At 41.9% G+C, this 22,710-nt stretch overlaps 2 protein-coding genes across 3 annotated transcripts in view; one reads left to right on the forward strand and one right to left on the reverse strand.

Moving 5' to 3' along the window:
- Positions 1–1,507: 1,507 nt before the first annotated feature.
- LOC114015501 (uncharacterized) lies at positions 1,508–18,236 on the forward strand. Of its 2 annotated transcripts, XM_055715223.1 has the most exons (5): positions 1,508–1,968; positions 2,664–2,717; positions 4,522–4,581; positions 4,783–5,328; positions 18,157–18,236. In XM_055715223.1, exons 1-4 carry the CDS (start codon positions 1,831–1,833, stop codon positions 5,320–5,322), a joined length of 792 nt encoding a protein of 263 aa, XP_055571198.1. In that variant the 5' UTR covers positions 1,508–1,830; the 3' UTR covers positions 5,323–5,328; positions 18,157–18,236. The 2 variants fall into 2 exon arrangements, with proteins under 2 accessions (XP_055571198.1, XP_055571197.1); XM_055715222.1 differs by lacking the exon at positions 18,157–18,236 and having other exon boundaries at positions 4,783–5,888.
- Positions 6,811–22,710, reverse strand: part of DYNC1H1 (dynein cytoplasmic 1 heavy chain 1) — a 46,091-nt gene continuing 30,191 nt past the window's right edge. The window contains exons 53-78 of the mRNA XM_055715221.1: positions 22,110–22,227; positions 21,007–21,222; positions 20,236–20,448; positions 19,937–20,064; positions 19,362–19,515; positions 18,420–18,566; positions 18,188–18,338; positions 17,729–17,982; positions 17,423–17,557; positions 17,237–17,331; positions 16,969–17,143; positions 15,483–15,558; positions 13,886–14,046; positions 13,503–13,614; positions 13,365–13,425; positions 12,856–12,979; positions 12,409–12,522; positions 11,962–12,132; positions 11,535–11,752; positions 11,248–11,351; positions 10,631–10,842; positions 9,619–9,772; positions 8,676–8,818; positions 8,118–8,286; positions 7,642–7,769; positions 6,811–7,195 (exon numbers count right to left, since the gene is read on the reverse strand). Coding sequence (XP_055571196.1) covers positions 7,067–7,195; positions 7,642–7,769; positions 8,118–8,286; positions 8,676–8,818; positions 9,619–9,772; positions 10,631–10,842; positions 11,248–11,351; positions 11,535–11,752; positions 11,962–12,132; positions 12,409–12,522; positions 12,856–12,979; positions 13,365–13,425; positions 13,503–13,614; positions 13,886–14,046; positions 15,483–15,558; positions 16,969–17,143; positions 17,237–17,331; positions 17,423–17,557; positions 17,729–17,982; positions 18,188–18,338; positions 18,420–18,566; positions 19,362–19,515; positions 19,937–20,064; positions 20,236–20,448; positions 21,007–21,222; positions 22,110–22,227 — 3,862 coding nt within the window. The 3' untranslated portion in view covers positions 6,811–7,066. The remainder of the gene's footprint in view (positions 7,196–7,641; positions 7,770–8,117; positions 8,287–8,675; positions 8,819–9,618; positions 9,773–10,630; positions 10,843–11,247; positions 11,352–11,534; positions 11,753–11,961; positions 12,133–12,408; positions 12,523–12,855; positions 12,980–13,364; positions 13,426–13,502; positions 13,615–13,885; positions 14,047–15,482; positions 15,559–16,968; positions 17,144–17,236; positions 17,332–17,422; positions 17,558–17,728; positions 17,983–18,187; positions 18,339–18,419; positions 18,567–19,361; positions 19,516–19,936; positions 20,065–20,235; positions 20,449–21,006; positions 21,223–22,109; positions 22,228–22,710) is intronic.

Genomic DNA, 22,710 nt, shown 5'->3' on the forward strand with positions numbered 1-22,710 from the left:
AGCTCCCACCTTGGGGGTGTGTGGGACGTTTTTGGCTGCTATGCTCTGCTTTGAAAGTGGCTGGAGAATCCAGAGAAGGGGGAAGAACCATCAGATGGTGCTGGCATGGGTAAAGAAGGTCAGGAGATGGAAAAGGAGGTGTCTGGGAAGAAAAGAGGTGTATGGGATAGGGCCCAGCTTAGCTGGAGACAGAAATGGGGTGGAAGGCTTGTGGAGTCTGAGCTGCTCCCAGTGCAGCTGCTCTCGCTGTCACCTCCCCAGGGACTTGTTCCTGGTGCCTTTTCAGAGCAACAACCCACTGCTGGCTTCAAAGTGAGATGCTTGTTTTACTAAGGCTTTTATAAGTATTTTAAAATTAATCTAAAAATATAGTACCTTCTGTGTTGCGTGGGAGGATTAAGAAAGCCGGATAGGAAGGAAATAATGGGAAGGACAGGACTCGATCTGAAAAAGTAAAAAGGATTAGTTCCTCATTTCCCTATAAAAAGGAGAAGAAAGGGAATGGATGGCCTTTAAAGGGTCAAATCGGATCTGTGTCTTTGTGAAAAATGGGCCTGATTCTTAGTTCTCTGGTAAATCTGAAAAAAAATTACTATACTTGGTATTTAAAAATAGCAAAATTGTTGTTGTTCCTTTTCTCAGTGAGTGATGGCCAGTAAGGGTGGTGGTATCTAAGCCCTCCACATCACACCTGATGGATTGTAAGTGATTAAGAGAGATGCTCAGAAAGCGTTGTGTGTCCAGCCGCATCCATCTGTCCAGCAGACGGGAGGTCACCTGCTGCAGCACGTGGCGGGAGGAAACGTCTCCGAGTAGCCCGGCTGCCTCTGGAGGGGAGGGGTGGGTGTCCCTCTGACTACTGATATCTTCTGCCAGCCTGAAAGTCGCGTGAATGACACAGGGCTCCAGGACATAAATCTGTGGGAGCAGAGGGGGAGCATCGCGTCAGGCCTGGCAGGCTCAGCTGTAGATGGGTGTGCGTGTCTGTGTGTACGTGTGCTCTCTCCATATATATATACACACACATCACACCTAGAGAAATGTGATGCCTGGAGGGCTCAAGCTGCCGTGCTGTTCCGTGTGCATTTCTGCTGTAGACCTCCATGCAGCTGGCTCTGCTGAGCGCGCTGTGAAGGGCCACCTGGAGCCTCCAGCAGTGGCCCCAAGTGCTGTCGCAGGAGGACTTTACTCCCTTTTTTGCCTTGTTTCACTCCCATCTTTTTCAAACGGGTGCAACCCGCAGGCTGAGGGAGCTGGGGTGGGGGCGGGGCGGCCGGGGCCAGAGCTATAAAGCTGGAGGCAGGTGAAGGTGCCGGGAGCAGGATGGCCGCAGCCGGGAGCAGGATGGCCACAGCTGAGAAGAGGCAGCAGCGCAGGAAGAGGCGTGGGGCTGGGCAGCCCATGGAGGGTAGGGGGCTGAAGGCAGAACCTGCAGCAGAATCCTGGATGGGGGGGATACACACACTGAATACCCAGGTGGGAGGGCTGGGATGGAGGGTTGATTCTCAGCATGGCTTTGCATTTGTCCCTCTCTGGTATGGTTTGGTGTCCTGAGTAGAAATACCTGTCTGAAGAGTCAGAAAACTTGTAGTGCCTTTAACAAAAAAAGGGGAAATGAAAAAAAATTCCACTTTACAGAGTATAAGCTTCTTTTCTAAAAAAAATTAAATTTTTATAACACTGTGTGAAGGGCCAGTGAATCAGGTCATCGTTATGGTAGAGGCCAGTGGCTTTTTCCTGTTTGTTTTTTAAACAGAAACTGCTTGTTTGAGAACTTAACACAGACTTTGTAAAGGATTGAACAACCTTTCTAGCATAAAGGGAGTTACTATGTCCGGGCAATTTATCTACAAGAAGATTTCCTCTAATGTGCTCTCCTACCCTCTGCCTGTTTCAGTAGATGCTCAGGAGATGAAGGATTCTGTTAAAATCCCAGGCTACGTAGAAAGACTGGCACATAAATACATGGTAACTTTTTTTTTTCTAATTGCTGCTTTTCTATCTCCCTGTTGAAATACAATTTAAAAAGTGTTAGTTGCTTTGCAATTAGCCTGATAGGGCAGCTAGGTCTGCTAGAAGGTATATGAATGTACATGCTAGAGTGTATGAAGAACAGGTGAGGATGAATTAATTCAAATGGTGTCACCTGCAAAGGAACAAAAAGGGAGGGAGGAAGCTATTCCACTTCTGTGCTACCACCTGGGGAATAAGGGCGAGGGGGGGGAGCTGCTTGTTTGTGTAAGGTCTCTGTAGTAAGAGCTTCAGAAAAAATGAGAATGTAGTTTTAATTATTTATCTGCAGTTACGTTTCTGAGACAGAGGCCCACCAAAGGCAAAGAAGCAAATAGAACCTCAGTGCAAATCAAAAAACACATTTCCTGAAGTTATTTGCAAACACAAACTGTTCCTAGCAAACACAAGGCATGTTCTGGATAGCTTCCCATTGTATTTTTGGGGGGGCAGGACACTTCCATTTTTCCCTTATGTCTTGCTTGCACAACCCACCAGCACAAGTGTGGGATATTTGGAAGGACAAGCTGGCTTCAGAGGGGAAAGCTTTGGAGAAACGCAGCACCTACAGTTTGCACTAGAACTTCAGCTTCAGCCCAAAGCTGTGGTTATGTCTACTTTGAGTAGCATTTCTTTCCCTTCCTCCCCTGCAGCAGAAGTGCGTGGTGGAGTCAAGCACAGAGTCCGAGTCTGAATCCAGCGTGGAGGTAAGGACCAGCTCTTTGAAGTGTTTTGATGGTGATGGGATTCCCTGATGGGCAACCAACTCCTCCTGCAGCCTTAGCAGAGGGAGGTCCCAAAGTGTGGTACCTGGGGTTGTTTGTTTTGTGACCCTAAAAGGAACAGCAGAACCCCCCCAACAACGCCAAACCCAGCACCGTTCTACCCATCAGGCTCTTCCTTACAACTGTGATTAATTTTAGCGAAATTGATTCTGGGAGGCTGAGGCAGGAAAGTGTCAGCGTTTCAGGTAGGCAAATGTAGCATAAGCGCTTCCCTGCTAAGGAGTGCTTAAAGCTGAACTGGGTTGCTCCTGGTGGTTAATGTTCAGCAGCTCCCGGTCTGGTGGGATTTCTACAGCTCTGGGTGGAGACCCTCTGCCTTCTGACTGTCTGTTTTGGGTGAGATTAAGAGAGCATCTCTGTTGCTGTGGCAGTTAGTTATGAATATGGGTAACTTCCTGAACTTTGTTGTGTCAAACCAGTGTGTTTAATCTTGATGAAAAAAGACCCGATTCTGGAGTGGAGAACTAAATTTCTAGGTAAAAGTCTTCAGAACTGATGCTTGCTGTTAGTCCATGTGGATCGCTGCCCTCGGTGGCTTACAGAAGCCACTTTACCTTCCAGAAAGCACAGCGGAAAGTGGAGTTGTCCATGTTCTCCTGGGAGAAACAAGGCTGGAAGTCCAGCTGTCTGGCTGGGCTGGGTGGAAGAGGGGCTTGCAAAGGTGCCAGCCTGGATGAGGAGCTGGTTGCTTTCCCCGAGGGTGTTGAGGCAGGTGCCAGCTCGGGACTTAGGAGAAGCAGAAGCTGCTTTTCTTCACTGCCCAGCACTACCTGCTGGCTTTGTGGGGGTGTCTCTGTGTCCTTGAACTAGCACAGGAATTGCAGATGGGCTTGGACTTCAGTTCCTCTGCTAAAGCCTTAGGTTTCTGGGGTGGGAAGTCCAGATTTGCTCAGCTCTATTTTGCCTCAGCTGTGCTCAGACTCCCCCTCTTCCCCACTGAAAGCAGGCACAGCAAGGACTGGGAGCTTGTTCTCCAAGCAGCTGTCCTGGCTCTTTCAAAAGGAGCACTTTCCTTGCATGGACCCTTTTTTCCCCTTTGTGTGAGTGCTTTGTACCTGTGGTTTGCTTTTAAAAGGCAGTCTCTCTACAGGGCACTGTTTGTTTGTTGGGGTTTTTTTTGTTTTTTTTTTTTCTTTTTAATAGACCCAGACTAAAAGCACTGCTTCTGAATGATGTGGTTCTCAAGGGCAAATTCATGCAGAAAGTTCTTTGTCCAGGTTTGGACAAGTCCATGTTTAACCACATGGGGAAAAGAAGCCTGTAAACCTCAGTGTTACAACAGCAATACTGAGACTGACCAAAAGGACTTGGTTTGTGTTACAGAACTCTCCAAAGGACAGCAGATTCGTAATCCAGCTAGTAAGGAATAATTTCAGATCATCCCTGTGTAAAAAGAACAAAAAGGACCCTGTGTTGGAGGGAAGCTCTCTAAACTCTGTAGCTTGTCTATTAGCTAAATGCCAATTTGGTTTACTTTTCTGGTAGTAAGGTATAAAATTACTAATTGTTCTCTTTATAGTGATGTTTTAAGTGTAGTAAGACTTGCCATAGCTCTCCTAAGTCCTTCTATTTTAGGCTGACTTTAAAAATTGGACTGAAATACACTATCTTTTAACAAAGGGGACAATCTGGCTTCCTCTTAAGATTTTTAGCTACTCTGGTTTTACTTTGAGCAATAGTTCATAGGATGGTGCTTTATAAACCTATGTTAACCTCTCTTAAATAGGTTGTGCCTAGCCCACTTGCTGGAGGACTCAAGAAAGCAAGGGACCGCAGGGGACTGGAAGTAAGTGTGGCTGTGATGCAGCAGCCTTGTTCTCAGTGCAGCACCCAGAAATTAAAATATTAGGTGGGAATGTGTGGAAAACCAAAAATATCTATAGTAAGTCTGTGACTGATGTTGAAAGTAGTTTTGAAGTCTACTGTACGTTGGCTTTTTTAAAATGGAAAAATGAGCATCTGCCACATTTAGAGACCTTTATTTTAGTTTTTAGATCCTTATGATGGTGATTCAGAAGATGCATCCATTCATTCCGACTGTAGCTTGAATTCCTTAAATAGTAGACAAGTCGCACCATGGGTGAACAGTACCCCAGGAGCAGTGGCTTTGGAGGATGCTGATACTTCAGAAGATGGAGAGTCCACCCCGAAACCTCCAGACTGGCTCTGCCCAGAAACAAGTGTCAGCAAAATTCAGGCAGTAAACGACTGTCCAGCACCCCTGGGACTCCCTAGCCAAGAGAAGGATTTCCCCATAGGCCTGTTGCAATCATCTGAACTGCCTAGAGCCCCAGAAGCAGGTACCCCCATGTGGCTGACACCTGACTGCTCCTCACGGACCGGTATTAGCCCTTCACCCTCCGCAGATCTCCTTGCAAGCCCAAGTGACAGTGCTCCACAATCCATACTAGCAGCTGACTGCGATGGCACAATGGCCAAACAGCCCCTAATTAAAAGAAAACAAGGGATTCCCATTCCAGAGGCTGCTAGTGAAAAACTAAGAAGAAAGAAACTCCGTGCAACTTAATCTGAGGTATGAATAAATCGTTGGACAAACGTTTCTGAAGAATGAATCTGGTAGAGATTTTTTTTGCAGATGGTACCTGAACTGAACAAGCTTTAAGCAAAAGTAGCTCAAGCCTGTTACAAATGCAGGGGGTATTTTATGTGAACTTTAAGTGAAAACTAGCTAAGGTATGTCCACAGAATCACAGCACTTTACACCTGGGCGCTCCTTTGGTGCCTAGGGCCTCCTGAAGCACCAGCCTAACTCCTGTATCTAGTACAAGGAGGCACCTGCTCAGTTTCAGTGTGATTTCAAAACAAGCATTACAAGGGTCTGTTGAGGAGGGAAGGAAGAACGACTGTGTGGTTTCAATTAGTTTTTGATAGCTATAGCTTACCTCCCACCTGCTTCATGTCAGTGTTTGGTGCTTCATGTCCGACCTACTCTACGGCGCCAGAGGAGGGAAGCAGGTGTGAGGTGAGTATCTTGCAGGTTTGGCTACAACCAACTGAACTGCATTAAACTGAGCGGACTCAGTTCCTCAGAACTGGGTATGTGAACCACAAGCAGCTGAGAAAGATTACATGATGCACAGGTCTGGGATTCATTCTTCATAAGGTAATAAAACCAGCCAGGACAGTTCAACCTACAGAGATTAGCTATAGAAAACAGTATGGAGACAGCAAGAATTCTCTGTTTTAGTAACCTAGTAGGCATCAGCTGAAACAAGTATGTAAGGTAGGCAGAGATGATAATTTTTCTTCCTACATGTGCCTGTGCTGTAGAACCACTTGCCACAGGAAAAAATGAGTTAAGAGTTGATGCAGGTTCAGAAAGTCACTGCGTTCATAGGAGAGATCACTGGAAGGAAGGAGCAAGCTCCTGAGATTTGTTTTGCAATTGAAAGGCTGAGCACCTGTCTTATTCGTATGCATCTTTGAACACTTGGTCTCTGTTACAGAGGACACTTCCGACAGGATGGTCAGAAGGGTAGAAACGCTTACCCCAGTGAATTTAGGCTCAAGAGAAAGCAAGCGAATACCCAAACCATTACAGCAACCCAAGCAACTAGCAGGAACTCCCAGCTCCCCTAATTTGGTAACAGTTAGTCACATACGAGTCTCTGAAATAATACTGTAATGTCTTGTTTAAGCATTTAATACTATCCTCCTGGGCTTAAGCTTCCAGGAAGCACGCTAGCTTCTGAATGTATCCCAACAGCTGTCTAAACACAGGTTACTTAAAAGCAAGAGCCAGTTCACTGCAAATAATTCATGCAATAGCATCAGATAGTGTCAGGCTTTGTGTCTTACTGAAGACTTTTACATTGCAAGGTCCCTGTTACTGGAGGTTAGCTGAATGGGCTGCTGCTTGAGCTGTGTAAGGTTAACAATATGTCTGAATACTAACTTATTGCTTGGTATTCTCTGTAAAGATCATGGGTACCGTTTTTCCAGACCAAAAAGCCATTATCACTGTAAGAATTATATTTCCAGAAACAGTCAGAAGTCTTGCTATAGGTTTTATTTCATGTAACATGATCCATCAGATATCACACCTACCACTAACCATCTAAGAATCTCATCCAATTTTCTGCTGAAGAAATGTAGCCTATCAGCTTTCCAATGCACTGCCCCCTTTCTTTCTAGTCAACTTAACACAAATCCATCTGACAACCTAACCTAACCGGGTTACAAAAGTACAGGTGAATACTACATAGAAGACTGACAATTACTACAGTATTAACCAGTCAGAACAAAACTTTTCACTCGGTGCAGAGGACTGCAACACCACGTTCATAGAAGCTACGGGGGTCTTCCTTGGTAGCTATTTCGAAGTCAACTGTGAAAATCAGATCAGCACGAGTGAAGTTCAGATAAACTGGTAAAGTAACCTGGGGAAAAACACAAATATAGAAAAAATTATGTAAGGTAGCTGAAGAGTGTAAGGCGTTTCCATAATATATATATTAAGGTGTTTAAGAGATGGGAATTTAGTCTCAGATAACTCAATACTCGGAATATGAGGAAAAAAAAAAAGGCTTAAAATTTACCTGAAGCACAGCCTTAGTTATAGGTATAAATTCAAGTTTTGGTCTAAACAACATTAGTACTTTTGGATGCCTCTCCTTACCTAACTACAAAGGAAAGACCTAGTCAGCACTAGTGCTGTTTGCTGCTAGCCTGGAATTTAGGTACTAACTGGCACTGAGAATATAAGAAAAGAACAATTTGATTTATGGTGCTAGATAAAAGCATCTGTAAAGCTTCAGGAAAAAAAATGCTAGGTCTATCTAATTATGAGAGTTATTTGTGTAAAATTATCTTTATCAATACTTACAACATTTGCTTTTTTATCAGCATTTGTTTGCTTGATCCAGCGAAGCTGTGTAATGGGCAGTACAGTTGAAATAGCATTTGAAAGTGACAGCTTGTTGTTACTGCATGTAGCTCCCTGAAGCTTCAGGCCTGTAAATTGAAACACAATTTGGAGTTCGATGAGCTTTCATGTACCATTTATGGGCTAAGTCCACTAAATGAGAGGTATTTCATACAGCAAAACAAAGAGGTTGTAGCGTATCAACTATGCAACACTGCTTAAATAGATACCGAGCCGAGTCTGGAGATCTACTAGCATTGGAAGTACTTCCCTACTAACTAATCAAGCTAATCTTTAATACACGCTTCCTGAAGTTGTTTAACTTTTGCAATGATACCGTCTTTTTCACTTGATATAGCCTATTTAATATCAAAAGCTTCTGAGAACGTTTTAGAGCAAGAACCCCTTCTGTAGGAGAGTGTGTTCAGTAAGTTTACCTGTGACTCCGAAACTGCATGCATCCAGTACTGCGTTCTGTGTAGTTGTAACGTTGACCTCAAGACAAAGTTCTTCGAGAGACCAACTGTTTGCTTGGGCAACATACTGTCTTGTAGCAGTAATATACGCCTCTGGTACAAAGAGGCCGCCAAGGCACACGTGGATGTTCTATTTGAGGGGGGGAAATTTTTAAAATAAATAAATCAAGCCGCAGTATTAATTAATAATTATCAATGTTTTTACTTCAGCAATCTATTTACATTAGAATTTTCCTGCTTCTACTGAAACACTGTAACTGCTAAATGGCTTTTTGCTCTAAGGCTACGTCTTCTGTTACTCTGAAATACTGTTTCCCTTTAACCTGTGTGAATGGTTAGCCCGCTAAGCCTCTCCACCTTGAGATCACGAGATACTCAACAGAATTTCCAAGCACATTTCAGACAACATTGACTGAAGTTGTTTTCCCGAGGAACTATTCAGAAGCCTTGATGTGAAGACTCCATGAAGTAGTTACACAGGTCCACTGATAACCTCTAAAAGAAGATGGCATGAGATACCTTTAGTTCTTTTGCTCCACCAGAAGCAGCAGCTTGGGAAATACTCTGCAGCTGTTTAATGCGCTCACTGAAGTCAGACACCCACTGAATAACAGTCATACCAGCTGGCACTGTGTAATGAGACCAGCTACGAGGCAAAATACCTATGAAAAATGTGATTAGAATTAAGTTTTGTTTGCATACAAGCTGGAATTACATGCAATTTTGACACTTAACTTTTTCTCGCAATATCCATTTTAGACCTGGCCCAGGATATCAGCCTCCGTCTTAAAAAGTCTCCTTTGTAAGTAAAAGCACTTTCAAAGATTACAAAGCAGATGGCCTCCAGGTCTACTTTTTTATTTAAAATGCCTTCCAGTTACAGAAACCCCTCAACAGCAACTTCAGTTACACACAGCTATGTACTGCAGTAACTGATCTTCCAAGTTTTCATGAAGATTTGAGCTCTTCAGCAAAAACCTGAAGAGCTCAAATATCTGTTTCAGGAAAGGCTTTTGTTCAAAGCAGACGGCAGATCTTCACGTATTACTAGAAGCGGGATGTCTGTGAAAATTCCACATTTATGTAGAATCTTGAAACAGAAGTTTACAGAACCTGAATATTTTCTACGAGATTTCACAGCAGCAGTATTACTCGCTTTGTGGTGTAAATAACTGCTCCGTCACAATTCAGAAACTGAAAGAATTTAATAAGATTTCAGCTTAGAAATTAAGCTGCTGATATAAACTGTACAAAAAAAGCCTAATATTAGCTACCTCAGCCTGAAATCCCAAACCAAGTGGAATGTTATGCTTGACTCAGAAGTATTGCTTGTGTCAAACAGTAAAGTCTATCCCAATTTTCCTGCATTTCTTTTTCTAAGCTGCTGAGCATAATAGCTTCTAAGTTACAGAGTGCAAGAGGCAAAGAGAGCACTGGGAGATGCTAATTTGAATTGCCGTACCTTTCACCAGTTCATTTATAAGTGTACGCAAATAATTGGTTTGTTTCTTTTTTCCTTCGCACACTTGAACCACATCTGCAAGGTCCTGACGAACATCCTGGAGCAGCTTAGCTCCCATCTTCACCTCTCTCTCAAAAAATCGGAACAAAGGATCCTGATTGTCAAAACATCGAAAGTAAGTTGCAGATCAAAGTTCTTGCTGGAAAACTGCTACAAAAAGCAACCCCAAAATCCTGGATGGACTGACCAGCGACACTGTGACTACAAGCATCAAACGCGAAGATGCAGTCTATGGTGCAGAAAGCAACTGTGGAGAGTGTTTTACAACCAACAATCTCCTCTCCCTTGGAGAAGCAAGGAAGTGGAAGTCTCGGTTGAACAATTAATGCAGACTGCCTGCTGCACTCCTTCCAATCAACTCTGGATTTCTTTCCATCAGCAACAAAAGGTTCTCACCTACTATCCCAGGGAAAGTCTTCAGAAGCAGTTAGGCACTCATGACCGCATTCAGTGGGGGAGCTTATTCCCCAGTTGGCATTTAGGGTACTACTGTCCAGATCTCGAAAGTTTCCTCCAGCCCTTGCACTTTCTGTTCCCGGTCAGCAGAAACTGCTGCCCTATCCCCCTCACCGACCGCCTCTAAACTTTAGTAGTAATTAATGCACACAGGCTGTAAAGGCACTACCACAAGTAGCAGTCAAGTGCTACAAGTACGACAGGAAGCACTTGTTTCTTGCTCACAGAGAAGCTTCAGAACTGGTACCCTTGATGATAAACAGTTTGCCATTGTATTTCTTCAAATAAGCCCCAGAAGACATAAGCCAACTTAAGACCATTTCAAGCAACCCAGCGGGGCGTTACATAGCTACGGCAGTCGGAGTCAGTACTGACACAGGTTCCACTGTCCCTCCCCAACAGTTAAATTAGTAATTGCAAATCACAATGCACTTGCTCCAATGCACCCCAGCTTACGCACTTTGTGTGCCCACATTAGATAACAATTAGTTCTTACCTTAATGTTTTCCACAGTCCGCTTCAGATGGTTTAGAGTTTGTGGGATAAGATGAAGCCAGTTAGAGGCTGTGGTATGCAGTGTTCTCATCCAGGCCGGGCGACCATCTGATGTGGAATCAGTTCTTGTCTTCTTCTCAGTTTCTGCATAAGCTAGATCATCCTCATCCTCTAGCATCTGCATTTTCAGCATTTTACTGATCATATCTATGCCTAAACCAGAAGATAGGCTGTTAGTCAGAGAAGCAGTAGCATCAAGATGAAAACATCCTACTACATGCAAGAACTAGGACTTTTCTTTTTCCCTAACCTGGAGTCTAGACCTAAGATTCAGAGCTGCCTAGCTGTAGGTGGCTCTGGAGCTGACAATAAAGCTTTCCAGAATCAAGATGAGAGCTTGAACTCTGGAAAGCTGAATGTAACTTTCCTTAATTCACAAGCTTCCCATCAGTTTTTGGATTACTCAACTGTCTTACTTCGCAGAAGTTAAAGCAACTATGTTGAGGGAGGAGGAGAAAGCCATTAACTCTTAAGCAGGATTTGTATTTCTTTTCTGCTTTTTAGTTAAAATGGTGGCCTGGTAATCTATGCTAGACACTGTTAAAGTTCTGGTTTTACCCTGTGTAGTGAGAAGAACCTTCTCTGCATTATTTGGCAGGCCCAGCCATGACGGCGTTTGTGTATCTGGTAGCATCTCAACCCACTGGACAAATTCTTCACGCCTGCAAGTCAGAATTTTAATAGTCATTAGAAGGCTTCCTCTAGTAGAATGGCAATGTAATTCTTTGCCCGAGACAAATGTTTACGCAGCTAAATTCCAGCACAGAGATACAGGTTAGGGTTCTTTTTTAAATTTAAAAGAAGAGAAGCTGTACATAGAGATCAGGATAAGGAAAAAATTATACCTGATTCCATCTGGCATCTGAATATCTTTGTGCCCATCAACTTTGCAAGCCAGTTTGAATTCACTATCAAAACTTAAAGTAGTGAACAGACGTTCCAAGAAAGTGTTTAACAAACGCTGATCAAATTCATTATCAATACGACCTCCATAGATAGACTGTGCCATCAGTGTCTTCAGTGCTGACCAGGGGATTTTGTCAGGTGAAATGTTTTGGCGACCCTATAAATAACATACAATGTAATTAGCAGGAAACAATCCTTTTCACATCGCTGCTGATTGAGGAATCAAATTCAAGAACTAAGTTAAATTGCCATCAGGTTATTTGTGCCTACTCATTTAATTTACTAAATGTTTCCAGAACAGACTGTTTTACTGAAGATCTTAAGTAATTACGTATTACCTATACCTAAGTACACAACACTACTTGCCTTTGCTGTATCATCCAACCATGTATCTACTGTGTCACAAGCAGATCTCAGATCAGATTCTCCAAATTCATACTTCTTGGACCAACCCAACGGAGCGTAGCGCAAGCGCTCTTGGATAATGGCATGGAACCAGGCAAGGAGGAAATACAAACGAGCACGCTCATTGGGAGACTAGGAAGAGGAGAGGAAAAAAAATATTCAACTGTTACTCCAGTGAACTTACAGCAATCAAAGCCTGCCAAAAAGGCTAGAAAGTATCAGGTTTAATGCTAGATTGCTACCAAAACTGAGTATGTTCTACCAACAGAAGCAGCAAGTACTACTTTACTTCCGTAAGAAAAAAAGAATTCTACATACATCTTAGAAGCTGAGCTTTTATCATTTAAGGTAGTATTTTAATGAACACATTCTTCCATTTTCTTTCATCTACATAAACCACAGCCTTACCTTGCACATTCTAGAAACTGGAATGCTACTGAAAGTCCTCAGCATATTTGCCTTTACGCCAGGAGGAGGTTCAAACACAAAGATACGGCCAGCACGCAGCAAATTCACTGGTACCTAGAAAAGAGCAATAAATTCAAACCCAGCTCCTTTAGCCTTCACCAAATTAAATCCCTCTAAGGGCACAGTTTGCAATAGCTTTAAAACCTCATTGTGAGCACACACAGCCTTTCTTTTGGAGGGTAGGGGAAGCAGCAAAAGGAACGGTATGAAATTTCCAGCTACGCTGAAGTTATCGGAAACCAAGGCTATTAACTATCGTGACAGGCATGTATTCTCCTTTTTCTTTACCGCAGAAAAGTAGTCAGGAGAAAACCTTCCCCAGGTAGCACTCTTGGCTCTGCAAGCTGGTTACTCTACCAAGAGAATCAGATTTCCAATCAGCGTTACCTTCGGATTAATCTCCATGGTAAGGAAGAGTCTGAAGCAAGCATGGGGCTGCAGGGAATGTAGCTTCTTTTCTAGCTGCATAAGCCAGCCAGGAGCCAGGTGAACGTTCTTCAGCATCACCCATCTGTGAAGTTTTGAAACAGAACAAGTGCTTTTTAGTGTACAGCTTATGGATCCTGGCTATAATCACCACAAAGAGTAACAAGTCATCTTATCAATACTACAGATCTTCCTCTTTTAAACCTGTCTTCTACATAGAATCAGTTACAGTTAGTACTGTAAATGGGCTAACTTTCCTCTTTTGCAGATATAACCTGTTTCTCTTGAAAATACTTAAATCAGACAGAAGTTGTAAACAGCTGTGCTGAAGTTACTACAATTTTAGTTCAGAAGATAGTCCCAATTATTTTTTTTTACTCACAGTTTTATCTATATAGCCAATAGGTTACCTCCCCCCCCTTCATCTTTCTGCTAGGCAGTATTCTAGCTAAAAGGGAGACAGAACTTACCTTCCAGATTTCACTGCTGTGTTTATTGCTTTATCTGCTTGGTTAAACCCTTCAGCAGAACCTAAAAGACAGGAGAGTTGCTAAAGCTCTTCCTGCTAAACATTTATGCTTCTGTGACGAAAGAAGGTATGTTCTTACCAATAGCAATAGAAGTAATCTGTGTATTCTGCTCGGCTGCAAGGTCTTCAACATGACCACTGGCGTCATAACCAGGCACTGAACACATCAGCACAGGGGTATTAGGTTTCACCTGTTGTCCAAGAAGTTTAAAAGGATACCGATCAGTCACTACAGGAATATGAGCACGCAGTAAGCTCAGTCTTTCTTCCCTCTAGCCAGCTGAAGACATCATGCTACTTTTAGTTTTATGTTAACAAATGGGAAAATCCACTCCTCCTATCATGGGAAGAAGGGTAAGGGGAAGAAACGTCCTGGTGGATAGCTTTACTTGCTATGGAACTCACCAAGGTGGCACTATGCATCACCTCAGGACTTTAGCCTTTCAAAAACAAGCAGGTTACCTCTGTATCTACGATGTGTGTCAGATCTAAAGGCTGCTCCATAATGGACATGAAAGATTCTCCAAGATTTGTTGAAACAAAGGTATGTGCCATTGCCAACAAACGATCTGGCCGGAAGGCCTGGATCAGAAGCAAGCGATGAATGGCCTGTCCAATAGGACCTGAAAAGAGGAAACAGGATTAGATGGACAGGTAGGAAAACCACCCTCAACACCATCCTCTCTTTCAGTCTCCATTCAACTTTTCCCACCTTGTTCTCAGGACTAGTTATTTAGGAAGTTAATCATCCCTTTGAAAGATCTGTTGCAACGTTTTAATGGAATGCTTATATTCTGTCTTCACTTTGACAGTCAAAAGAAACTCACCATCTCCAGTTGGTAAGTTCTGTGACATTTTCTTTACCTGCTCAATTGGTCATGTTATGAGCCCTTTAAAAGCATACTTTGACATGATGCTTTTGGATTCTACTGAAATGCTACTGGTTTAAAAAAATCTACAGTCTTTAAGTATTGCCAAGAGGTGATTTTAACTTCCAGGGACAACAGATCTCTCCACATTTTCTCACTCATTCAATAATCGGTCGTTCTGCTAGACTTCAAAGTATTATATACTTGTCTGGCATGGATAGGACACAAGGGAATGGGATGAAGCTGCGTCAGGGGAAGTTCCGATCGGACATGAGGAAAAAGTTCTTCACTGAGAGGGTGGTCAGTCACTGGAACAGGCTCCACAGGGCAGTGGTGACAGCACCAAGCCCGTCAATTCAAGGAGCATCTGCACGATGCTCTTTTAGTAAGAGGGTAAAGTTCTAGGTAGTCCTGCAGGGAGTAGGGAGTTGAACTTCATGATCAGTATGGGTCCCTTCCAACTTGAGACAGTCTGTGATTCTATGATAGGACAGATAACCTAGAGTTGCTTCAGGTAATGGTCAAGCAGCTTTACGGTAGCTAGTAAATACAAGCTTAGAATCCTTAATTTAGAAAACCACCTACAGGAATAAGCCCTGAACGATCACAGATGGCAAATGCTTCCTAATGTTACCTTTCAAAGACAGGGGAGGAACTGAAGGGCAACAGTTACCATAAGTTCTAACTCTTAACAAATTAGCACTAACAACTAATGCAGCATGAATTAAGACTTCATGCTCAGATAAAACTGCAGGAGGAAGCATTCCAGTAGACCAGTCCTGTCCTCAGAAAATCTGTGTCTTGGAACTTAGGAGTATTGAGCTCCTCCAGATTTGCATTGACTAAGGTTAATCCAAACTATTATGTAATTTAATGAGATTGTAGGAATACATGTAATCTTCAGCGGAAGACCAGATCACAGGTTAAGGTGCAGGAACTAGGTGTAGTAACTATTGCTTACAGAAGTTTGTTGGTTTTTGATTGTGGGGTTGGTTTTTTTTTCCTTTTCAAAACATAAAACCTGAATAAACCACCAGACTTGAGGTTCTTCCCCAATCCCAACTTTGTGATTTTCCCAGTCATTAAGGTCCAAGTTAAAGTTCTACTTTAGAATTGCTTTAAAACCACTGTAATTCTACTTATGATTAGTAAAGTAGGATTGGTGTGGATAATAGCACAACTTAACTTACTTGCAGGTTTTTCTTCAGTCCAAAGGTATGGTACAGTCTGCTCTGGTGAACTGCTATCCAGCCAGATACAGAATTGCTATATTGAAAGAAAATGCAAAAAACCTGAAATGGAGTTTCAATGGCATCAAAAATCTGCTGCAAAGTGCAGGTCCTGTTCATGACGCAACAGAGATATTCGATCTCAGCCCTTCAAATCCAGAATTTAATGTACTGCAGAAGTGTTCAGCTACATGCCAGCTTTCAGTAGGAAACTAACAAATCTAAGGGCTGAACTTGGTACAGTCCAAGCTCTACTAGCCTTGGATTTGCAAACAAATCTTTAAAAAATTCTAAGTAGCAGCTAAATATTTAAACAATGAAATGCACAAGTTCACTAAATGGCAAAAATCTTAAGCTCCTATCTTATTCTCTATCTACAGAATAAAAATTTAGACTGAGTATTAGATGAAGCATTTGAGCTTCCATCTAAGAATAAGTCTTGAGAAATAAAACCAGGCTAACACTGTTAAACAGAAATGCTATTCATATTAATGAAATAAAGTATAATGTTAAGCTTAGCTCCAAATATCGTCCAGCATTCAACGTTGGTTTTTTCCAAGGCTTCTAGATATGTGTGGCTTGAGTGGTTCATATATAAATGGTTTGACCCCTGAGCAAGGCTACAATTTGACCAGCACATTTAGTAAGTTCTTGACTTTTCTTTTTTTCCCCTCTATGTTCTGTTCTTGTTTCTTTTGAACAAAAGCCCACATGTAAACCTCAAGTTATGCTTTGTTTATTATGCTTTCTTTACATGTGTCCAAACACTTCACTGATACCCCCTAATTCTGCATTGCCTCCAGTACCCCTGATTCTACAGATCTCTACCATAAAGTCCCAGCCAGAGCTATATGTTATTTTACCTGACGCTGAAGAGTGAGGAAAATTAGATGTAGCAAAGAGAATTCAACTTTTACTAGAAAAACCAGGCAGGGCAACAAAACAGGTACTATTTAAGATACGGACATATTTTGGAACATACAGTTTTTGCAATACTTCGGGCGTGAGAAGGAGCAAAGTGTTTAGCAGCTGAGAACTATCCAAGTTTATTCCAAATAGCAATGTCCAAGAGCCCACCATAATGATGTTATGTATGGCTAGGGCTGCTCCTTCTCTACTGCATAGCTATCCCACGCAATGATACAGACAGGCAGTAACAGACTTTCTGCTACCACAGGAAACAAAGCTGACCAAAAAGTCCAACGAAAGAAGCTGCTTCCAAGGCTGAGTGATGAAAAATGTTGGTATTTACAACTCAAAGTTTCATAGCTGGACTACAAATGAAGAAAGAACATTCATTTCCACAACAACTACAACTAGTTAATCTGTAAGGCTTCCCCTCCTCATACTAGGAGACCTTACTGTAAGCATGAAGCTCTTAAAGCAGACACCTAAAAAGCGTAACCGGGCGAGTTTAGCGCAGAAACAAACCCTAGCCAACATTTACCTCATCAGCTTGAACTTTTGAAACAAGGTCCTTAAATGCCGGAAGGCAGCTCAACCTCATCATTGCTTCAGTTTGCTCTACAGTCAAGCCATTGATTTTTGGGAGAGATGCAGTGTTCAGAACTATCTCTTTCCCTCTCAAGAAGTGCTGGAATTCTGCATCATATGTAGGCTCCCTAAAGTTAAAAGGAAAAGACTACTTTAGCTGGTGCCTTCAAGACATCCCTCCCATTTTTAACTAAAAGTGAAGCAAGTAAACAGATGTTTACCCAATAGTGCCTTTCAGTTTAATCCTGGCCAACAGCATAGCAAACGTTATATGATCTTGATGCAGCATGCCACGTGCCACTCTGTTGAAAGCCACCTACCAACAAAACAGTGAAGTTAGTAAGCGTAAGAGGTCTTGAACTTTTACCCTTCAAAAATGATTAAAAAATTACATTAAAAAACTGAACCTGAAAGAGATCCTTTGTGATGATTGAGAGACGATGAGTATGGTCTGTAATTCCCTTCAGATTTGGGTTCTCATACAAGACATTGTGATAGATGTCCAAGAAAAACTGGAGAGAGTATTGGTACAGGAAATGTATCTGAAAGACAAAAGAGTTTGTTTTTTCTCTCTAGAGTCCCGCTGTTTGATAGTCAAGGGCTCATGCCTACCAAACTGCAATATGGCATCTAGGGCTGGAATTAGGCAGCGTCTATTTAGCTTTGAACAGTAAATAAATGAAACTTCTGGTAGGAAGAAAAACTCATCCTACCTGTTTCAGGGACTCCATAGTAAAGTAGATACTGCTGCATGCTGTAGAAAGAGGCAAGTACTGCTGAGAAACAGTCTCCACTTCTTGCATGACAATATCAGTCTCTTCGACTTTTCTGGTGACCTCTGCTGCTTCCTTCTTCAGGTTCTCAAGAGTAGTAATGATGGTGTCATCATCCAGGATACGTCCCTTCACTTCATTAAGCGCCTGTAGTAGGGATTTTTCTAACTGACGCAAGCGCAACTGAAATTCACCTTAATAAAAAGAAAAATTAGGTTACATACTGTATAATGTGTTTGTTTTTAAGAATTATATGACATGTATACTTTGCCATTGGACATCCTGAAAAGGCAAGAATATTAACTGTAAAGATATTTCACTGAGTATTTCTACAGCTACAGTAATACCACTGTATTCTTTTAAAACAGGAGGAAGTTAGTTTGATTTTGGTAAACATACCCTGAAGCTTGAGGAGGTCTGAGCGTTTCTCGTCAACATCTGGTCTTTCAGCTTTCAGGACTTCATTCAGACACTGGCTCTGTAAGCTGCTGCGAGTTACTGTAAAGTTCACAAACGTAACACGAGAGCAGAGGTCCGGTGGGAATTCAACCTACCACAGGAAACATGAAAAACTCTCTCAGCTCTCTGACACACCACTTCTACAAACAAGACAGCCTTTTGTTTTACTTACTGTTGGATCTCTGGTGGAGAGGAAGATAACGAAGGATGGTGACAAATCAATATCTTGGTCTCCCAGAGTAATGAGAACTCTGCCTCCAGTCCTCCGGACTTCACGATTCAGAACAGGATTCAGAACTGGGTCATAGCTCTCCACATCCTAGAAGCAGAGAGGTGTTAGGAGATTCTGTTGCTTTCAAGTGTCTCAAGCTAAAAAACCTGATCCAGCTGGGGCTTAAAGCTCTGGTAAGAAATCAATTTGCAGTTGGTTTAGAATACGGATCACACTCAGAAGGTATTTCCACTTTAGATTTGTAGTTGAGCTACACAAACACAGAGTTCAGGCCATTACTGTACAAAATCTGAGAAGGGGAGTATTACTAATGGTCATAATTGTGTTAGTTCTAGTGCATAATTAACCCTATTCTAAGCAGCACTAGCAGTTACTGTTCTCATCTGTGAGCTAATCCTTCAGTTTTGCCATTTCTATACTAAGAAACAAAAAGATATATCCATCTCAAGTGAAAGTCAACCATTGCTACAGTTGCCTGTTTCTCTGTATTACTGACACTTCCTACTGCTACTCAGAGTAGATTTAATTCTAGATAACTAGCCATATTAGGTGCTATTACCTATGACTAGAAATAGCTTATGGAAATAAAAAAACCAGACAAGTTGCAAGTTGTTTTGTAGAGTAGAAGTAAAGAAAGACCATTTCAAAATAAAAGCATTTGATCTTGAAATGGTGGACAAAGGAAATACCTTCTTTTGATTGTGTATCTCACTAATCATATTCTTTTCAGGACTAAGACCTCACTCTGTATTAGTTTACTTGTTAAGTTGTGGTTCAAAAATAAAGTTGTTTGCATCTTACTAACAGAACAACTGCAAACTTTTCTAGTACACAGGGCAGAATTCAAGAATTGTGAAGTTCCTACTTGATCATGCAACTGACCTGGACGAGAAGTGGGTTACCAAATCTCAAGGCACTTTCCAAGTTCTTTCTGAAAGCGTCATCCAAGAAACTAGTACGAGTTATCTTACGGTCTTTATATTCATTCATGATAAACTCTGTAGCTTGCCCAGAGGGATCGATGATCAATGGATACCTAAGTCAGTAATAAAACTCTTTCATTACTTGGCTTTTGACTGCAGACAGCCTCTAAGCAGTTTTATGAACTTAGGTTGCACTGTTAGTCGCAACTATAAAGCTTACACACCGAAGGAATAAGTTGGCCAGGTTCAAAGACTTATTTCGGTTCAGGGTTTTGAAAGGTAAGTCTGCGTTTGGGCAACAAAATAGCTTCAGTTTAAGCCAATTTATCTTAACAGCTAGGCGTGACAAAAATGACAAGCAAAGATGAGTGAGCCTTTACGTTTACACATGGTTGAGAAGCTTTTACAAACATCAGAAGTTCTCACAACAGCAAAACACTGCTTTGGAAGAGTTACTGTGATTCTTTGACAGGTGCAAAATCCTGCCTGCTGTGAGAATGCTGCTTTAGAATTCTACACCTTAGAATGAATTACCTATTAAACCGCTTGAGCATGATGGCGTTCTCAGTGCACAGGTCGTCTGCAGGTAGAGAACTTGCTTGCCAACGAAGCCGCTCGTCTGCATTGGAAAGGTACTCTGTCCTTGCAATATCTGTACGGAACTGCAAGAAGTACACACATGGTTAGTATTTGACCGGAAGACATTTAGTGTAAATGCAGCTCTACAAGGTATTCTTTTCCAATAGCTCCATTCTTTACTTGACAATCTTACAGCTTTTTTAACTGTTGCAGTAAACTGTTTTACAGTTAACTTAGCACGACTGTATCTTTACCTGGATATTTGCTTGCTGCAAATGGTGAGACCACGTAGTGAACAGATTCTGACGCATCTGCTGATCAAAGTAGCCAGCATAGGCAATAAAAGCTCCTGAAAGTAAGCAATCTCCTGCAATAGTGGACATCTGGTTCTTGAAAGTTTCACTTGTCTTCTCCCATCTTTCCCGTTCAGCAGACAGGCTCTTTAGAAGAGCTGTGCTACGGTTTACCTAGAAATAAGTGGTGTAGACTCTTTAGATGAATTGTTGTAGTATTACAAGTCTCTCAGGACACTTAAATATTGACTCAAGGCCCAAGTTAAACTTAAAAGCTAATTTTGTGTTTCTCCACTTCAGTGTTAGCTTATTATGCTGTTTTTAACTGTTATCTTGATGAACTCAGAAGTGCTAAGTACTAGCATCATAGCGACATGCTAATGATTAGATCAAGTATATAGGGAAATTCTTCCTCCACTGCCCTCCCACCTTCCAAAAGAAGTCCAGTTAAGACACTACAGTTACACCACATCCGTATCTGTTTCCAAAGGTTTTCTACTTATTTTAAGCCTTATCTTAACCATCTTGTTAATCAACTAGCAACATGAGTTGGTATTTCTAACTCTAGTCAGGTTTCATTAGCTTAAGAAGCTTCCTGACATCCAGAGACAAAACAGCTCAAACGCACCACAGGGAAGCAACCAAGTCCACACTCACAAGTTTGAGGAATGGTTCAATTTCTGACTGCCAAACTTTAAAGAACGGAGAATTATTGATATATAAAAGTCTTACTTTTGCTTCTACAGCAGCCAAGTCTGCCTTAATAGCTTGAGCCTCCGAAATCAGTACCGCATATTCTTCTTTGTAACGGGCAATACTGGCTTCAAGATCACGAATCATCTGCTCCACTTCATTGGCTTTCTGTTGGTTGTCTTTGGCATCATCCTCCAGCTTCTGCAGTTCATTGCGTAGAGGTTCCACTCTTTTCAACATATCAGCATAGTTCAGCTGTAAACAGCAAATAGGCCCTTTATACTTTCTGAAGTGACATGTATTAACAAGAACCACAGCATTCAGTTGTATACTACCAACTGCAGCTTATTAAACTTAGGTACTTGTAACCTGTGTAAGAATTAATAGCTACTTAACAAAAGCTTAGGATTGTTTATCAATCCTTAAGGCTCTAGTTTAAACCAAGCACAGACACATAAGTAATTGCTTTTTGCAAGAACCTTTTACTGCTCTGTAGATTTACAGGCAGTCACCTGAAAGGTTGAGACCACATTAAGTAGTGTACAGCACTGTTCTGCATAAATACTGGACTGGGGGTGTCCGTGTCAGTATCGTGCTAATCTACCTTTATTAGTAAAGAACTGATTATAGCTAAGCAACACAACAATTAGGATGGGGCCTGGCAAGACCGAAGCTAAACAGTCTCTCCCCATTGGGCCATTCATAGCAGGCCCACTTTTAACAAGCCAAGCATTCCTTTAGGAAACTAGTCAAGTATTTAGAAGTCCACCTAGAAGACTCTGACAGAGCTGCCTGTGAGCATACTCCACTAAGGCAAGACAAAACTTAGGCAACCTCTATTAAGAGGATGGCATTTTCCACTTGAGAACTGTATTGTCCTGCAGAATGACACTACATACAGAAAGGATCTGCTGTTGTTTACTGTAAACCTGAAGTTTCTCAGCACAACTGGCCATTAGTTTTCTAGCACAGTACTACAGAGCCCAGAAGCATTCATCTGAAACATCTACCCATTTCTCTGAAGCAAAATATCTTCCAATATTTAGTTGTATAGAGGCAAATTCAGAGCCTTTAGACACTGTATACGCCTTCAGGATCAGTCTTTCCACCTTGGATTTGCTTCCCTGCACTACTGACTTTACCTGTGCAATTGCCCATTTCACCATAGGTCCACAGGCCAGCGATGCTCTGTTTACAATTTCATAGTTGTAACTTGGATTTGACAGGTAATTTTTCTTCATCTTCTCCCGGATAGCATCACTGCAAGGGAAATGTTTTTAGAGATAGCATGAGTACACTGTATGACAGCACACAGGTGTTCAGCATCCCTTTATCTGGCCTGCCTCCCACAGCTGACATGAACATTTACTAGTAGTTTTGCTGACTGGTAGCTGGTATGTTTTAATTAGTTCAAGATGTTGTTTCAGAAATTACAGCTTACAGGTGATAAAAGGCATTTAACAATATTTTAAGATTAGTCACTCACAAACTGCTTAACTCTGCTCAGAAAAATTTGGAGTTGGAAGGGAATTCGGGTGTCTTTAGCTTGACCGTCTGGCTCAGATTAAAAGCCAGCTAGGAAGTCAGCCTGGATAAAGCCATCAGCAAGCTGGTCTGCTGTTGCTACAAAACTACTTTCAATTAGTAATGTGGATTTGGACAGCAACACACTGCTTTGCAACCACGCCTTGAAGTTACTCAACAGCAGCTGTTTTGCCCCAGTTTGCATGACACACCTTTGCT

The sequence above is a fragment of the Falco cherrug genome, chromosome 7 (assembly GCF_023634085.1).
Source record: "Falco cherrug isolate bFalChe1 chromosome 7, bFalChe1.pri, whole genome shotgun sequence".
Classification (NCBI taxonomy): Eukaryota; Metazoa; Chordata; class Aves; order Falconiformes; family Falconidae; genus Falco; species Falco cherrug.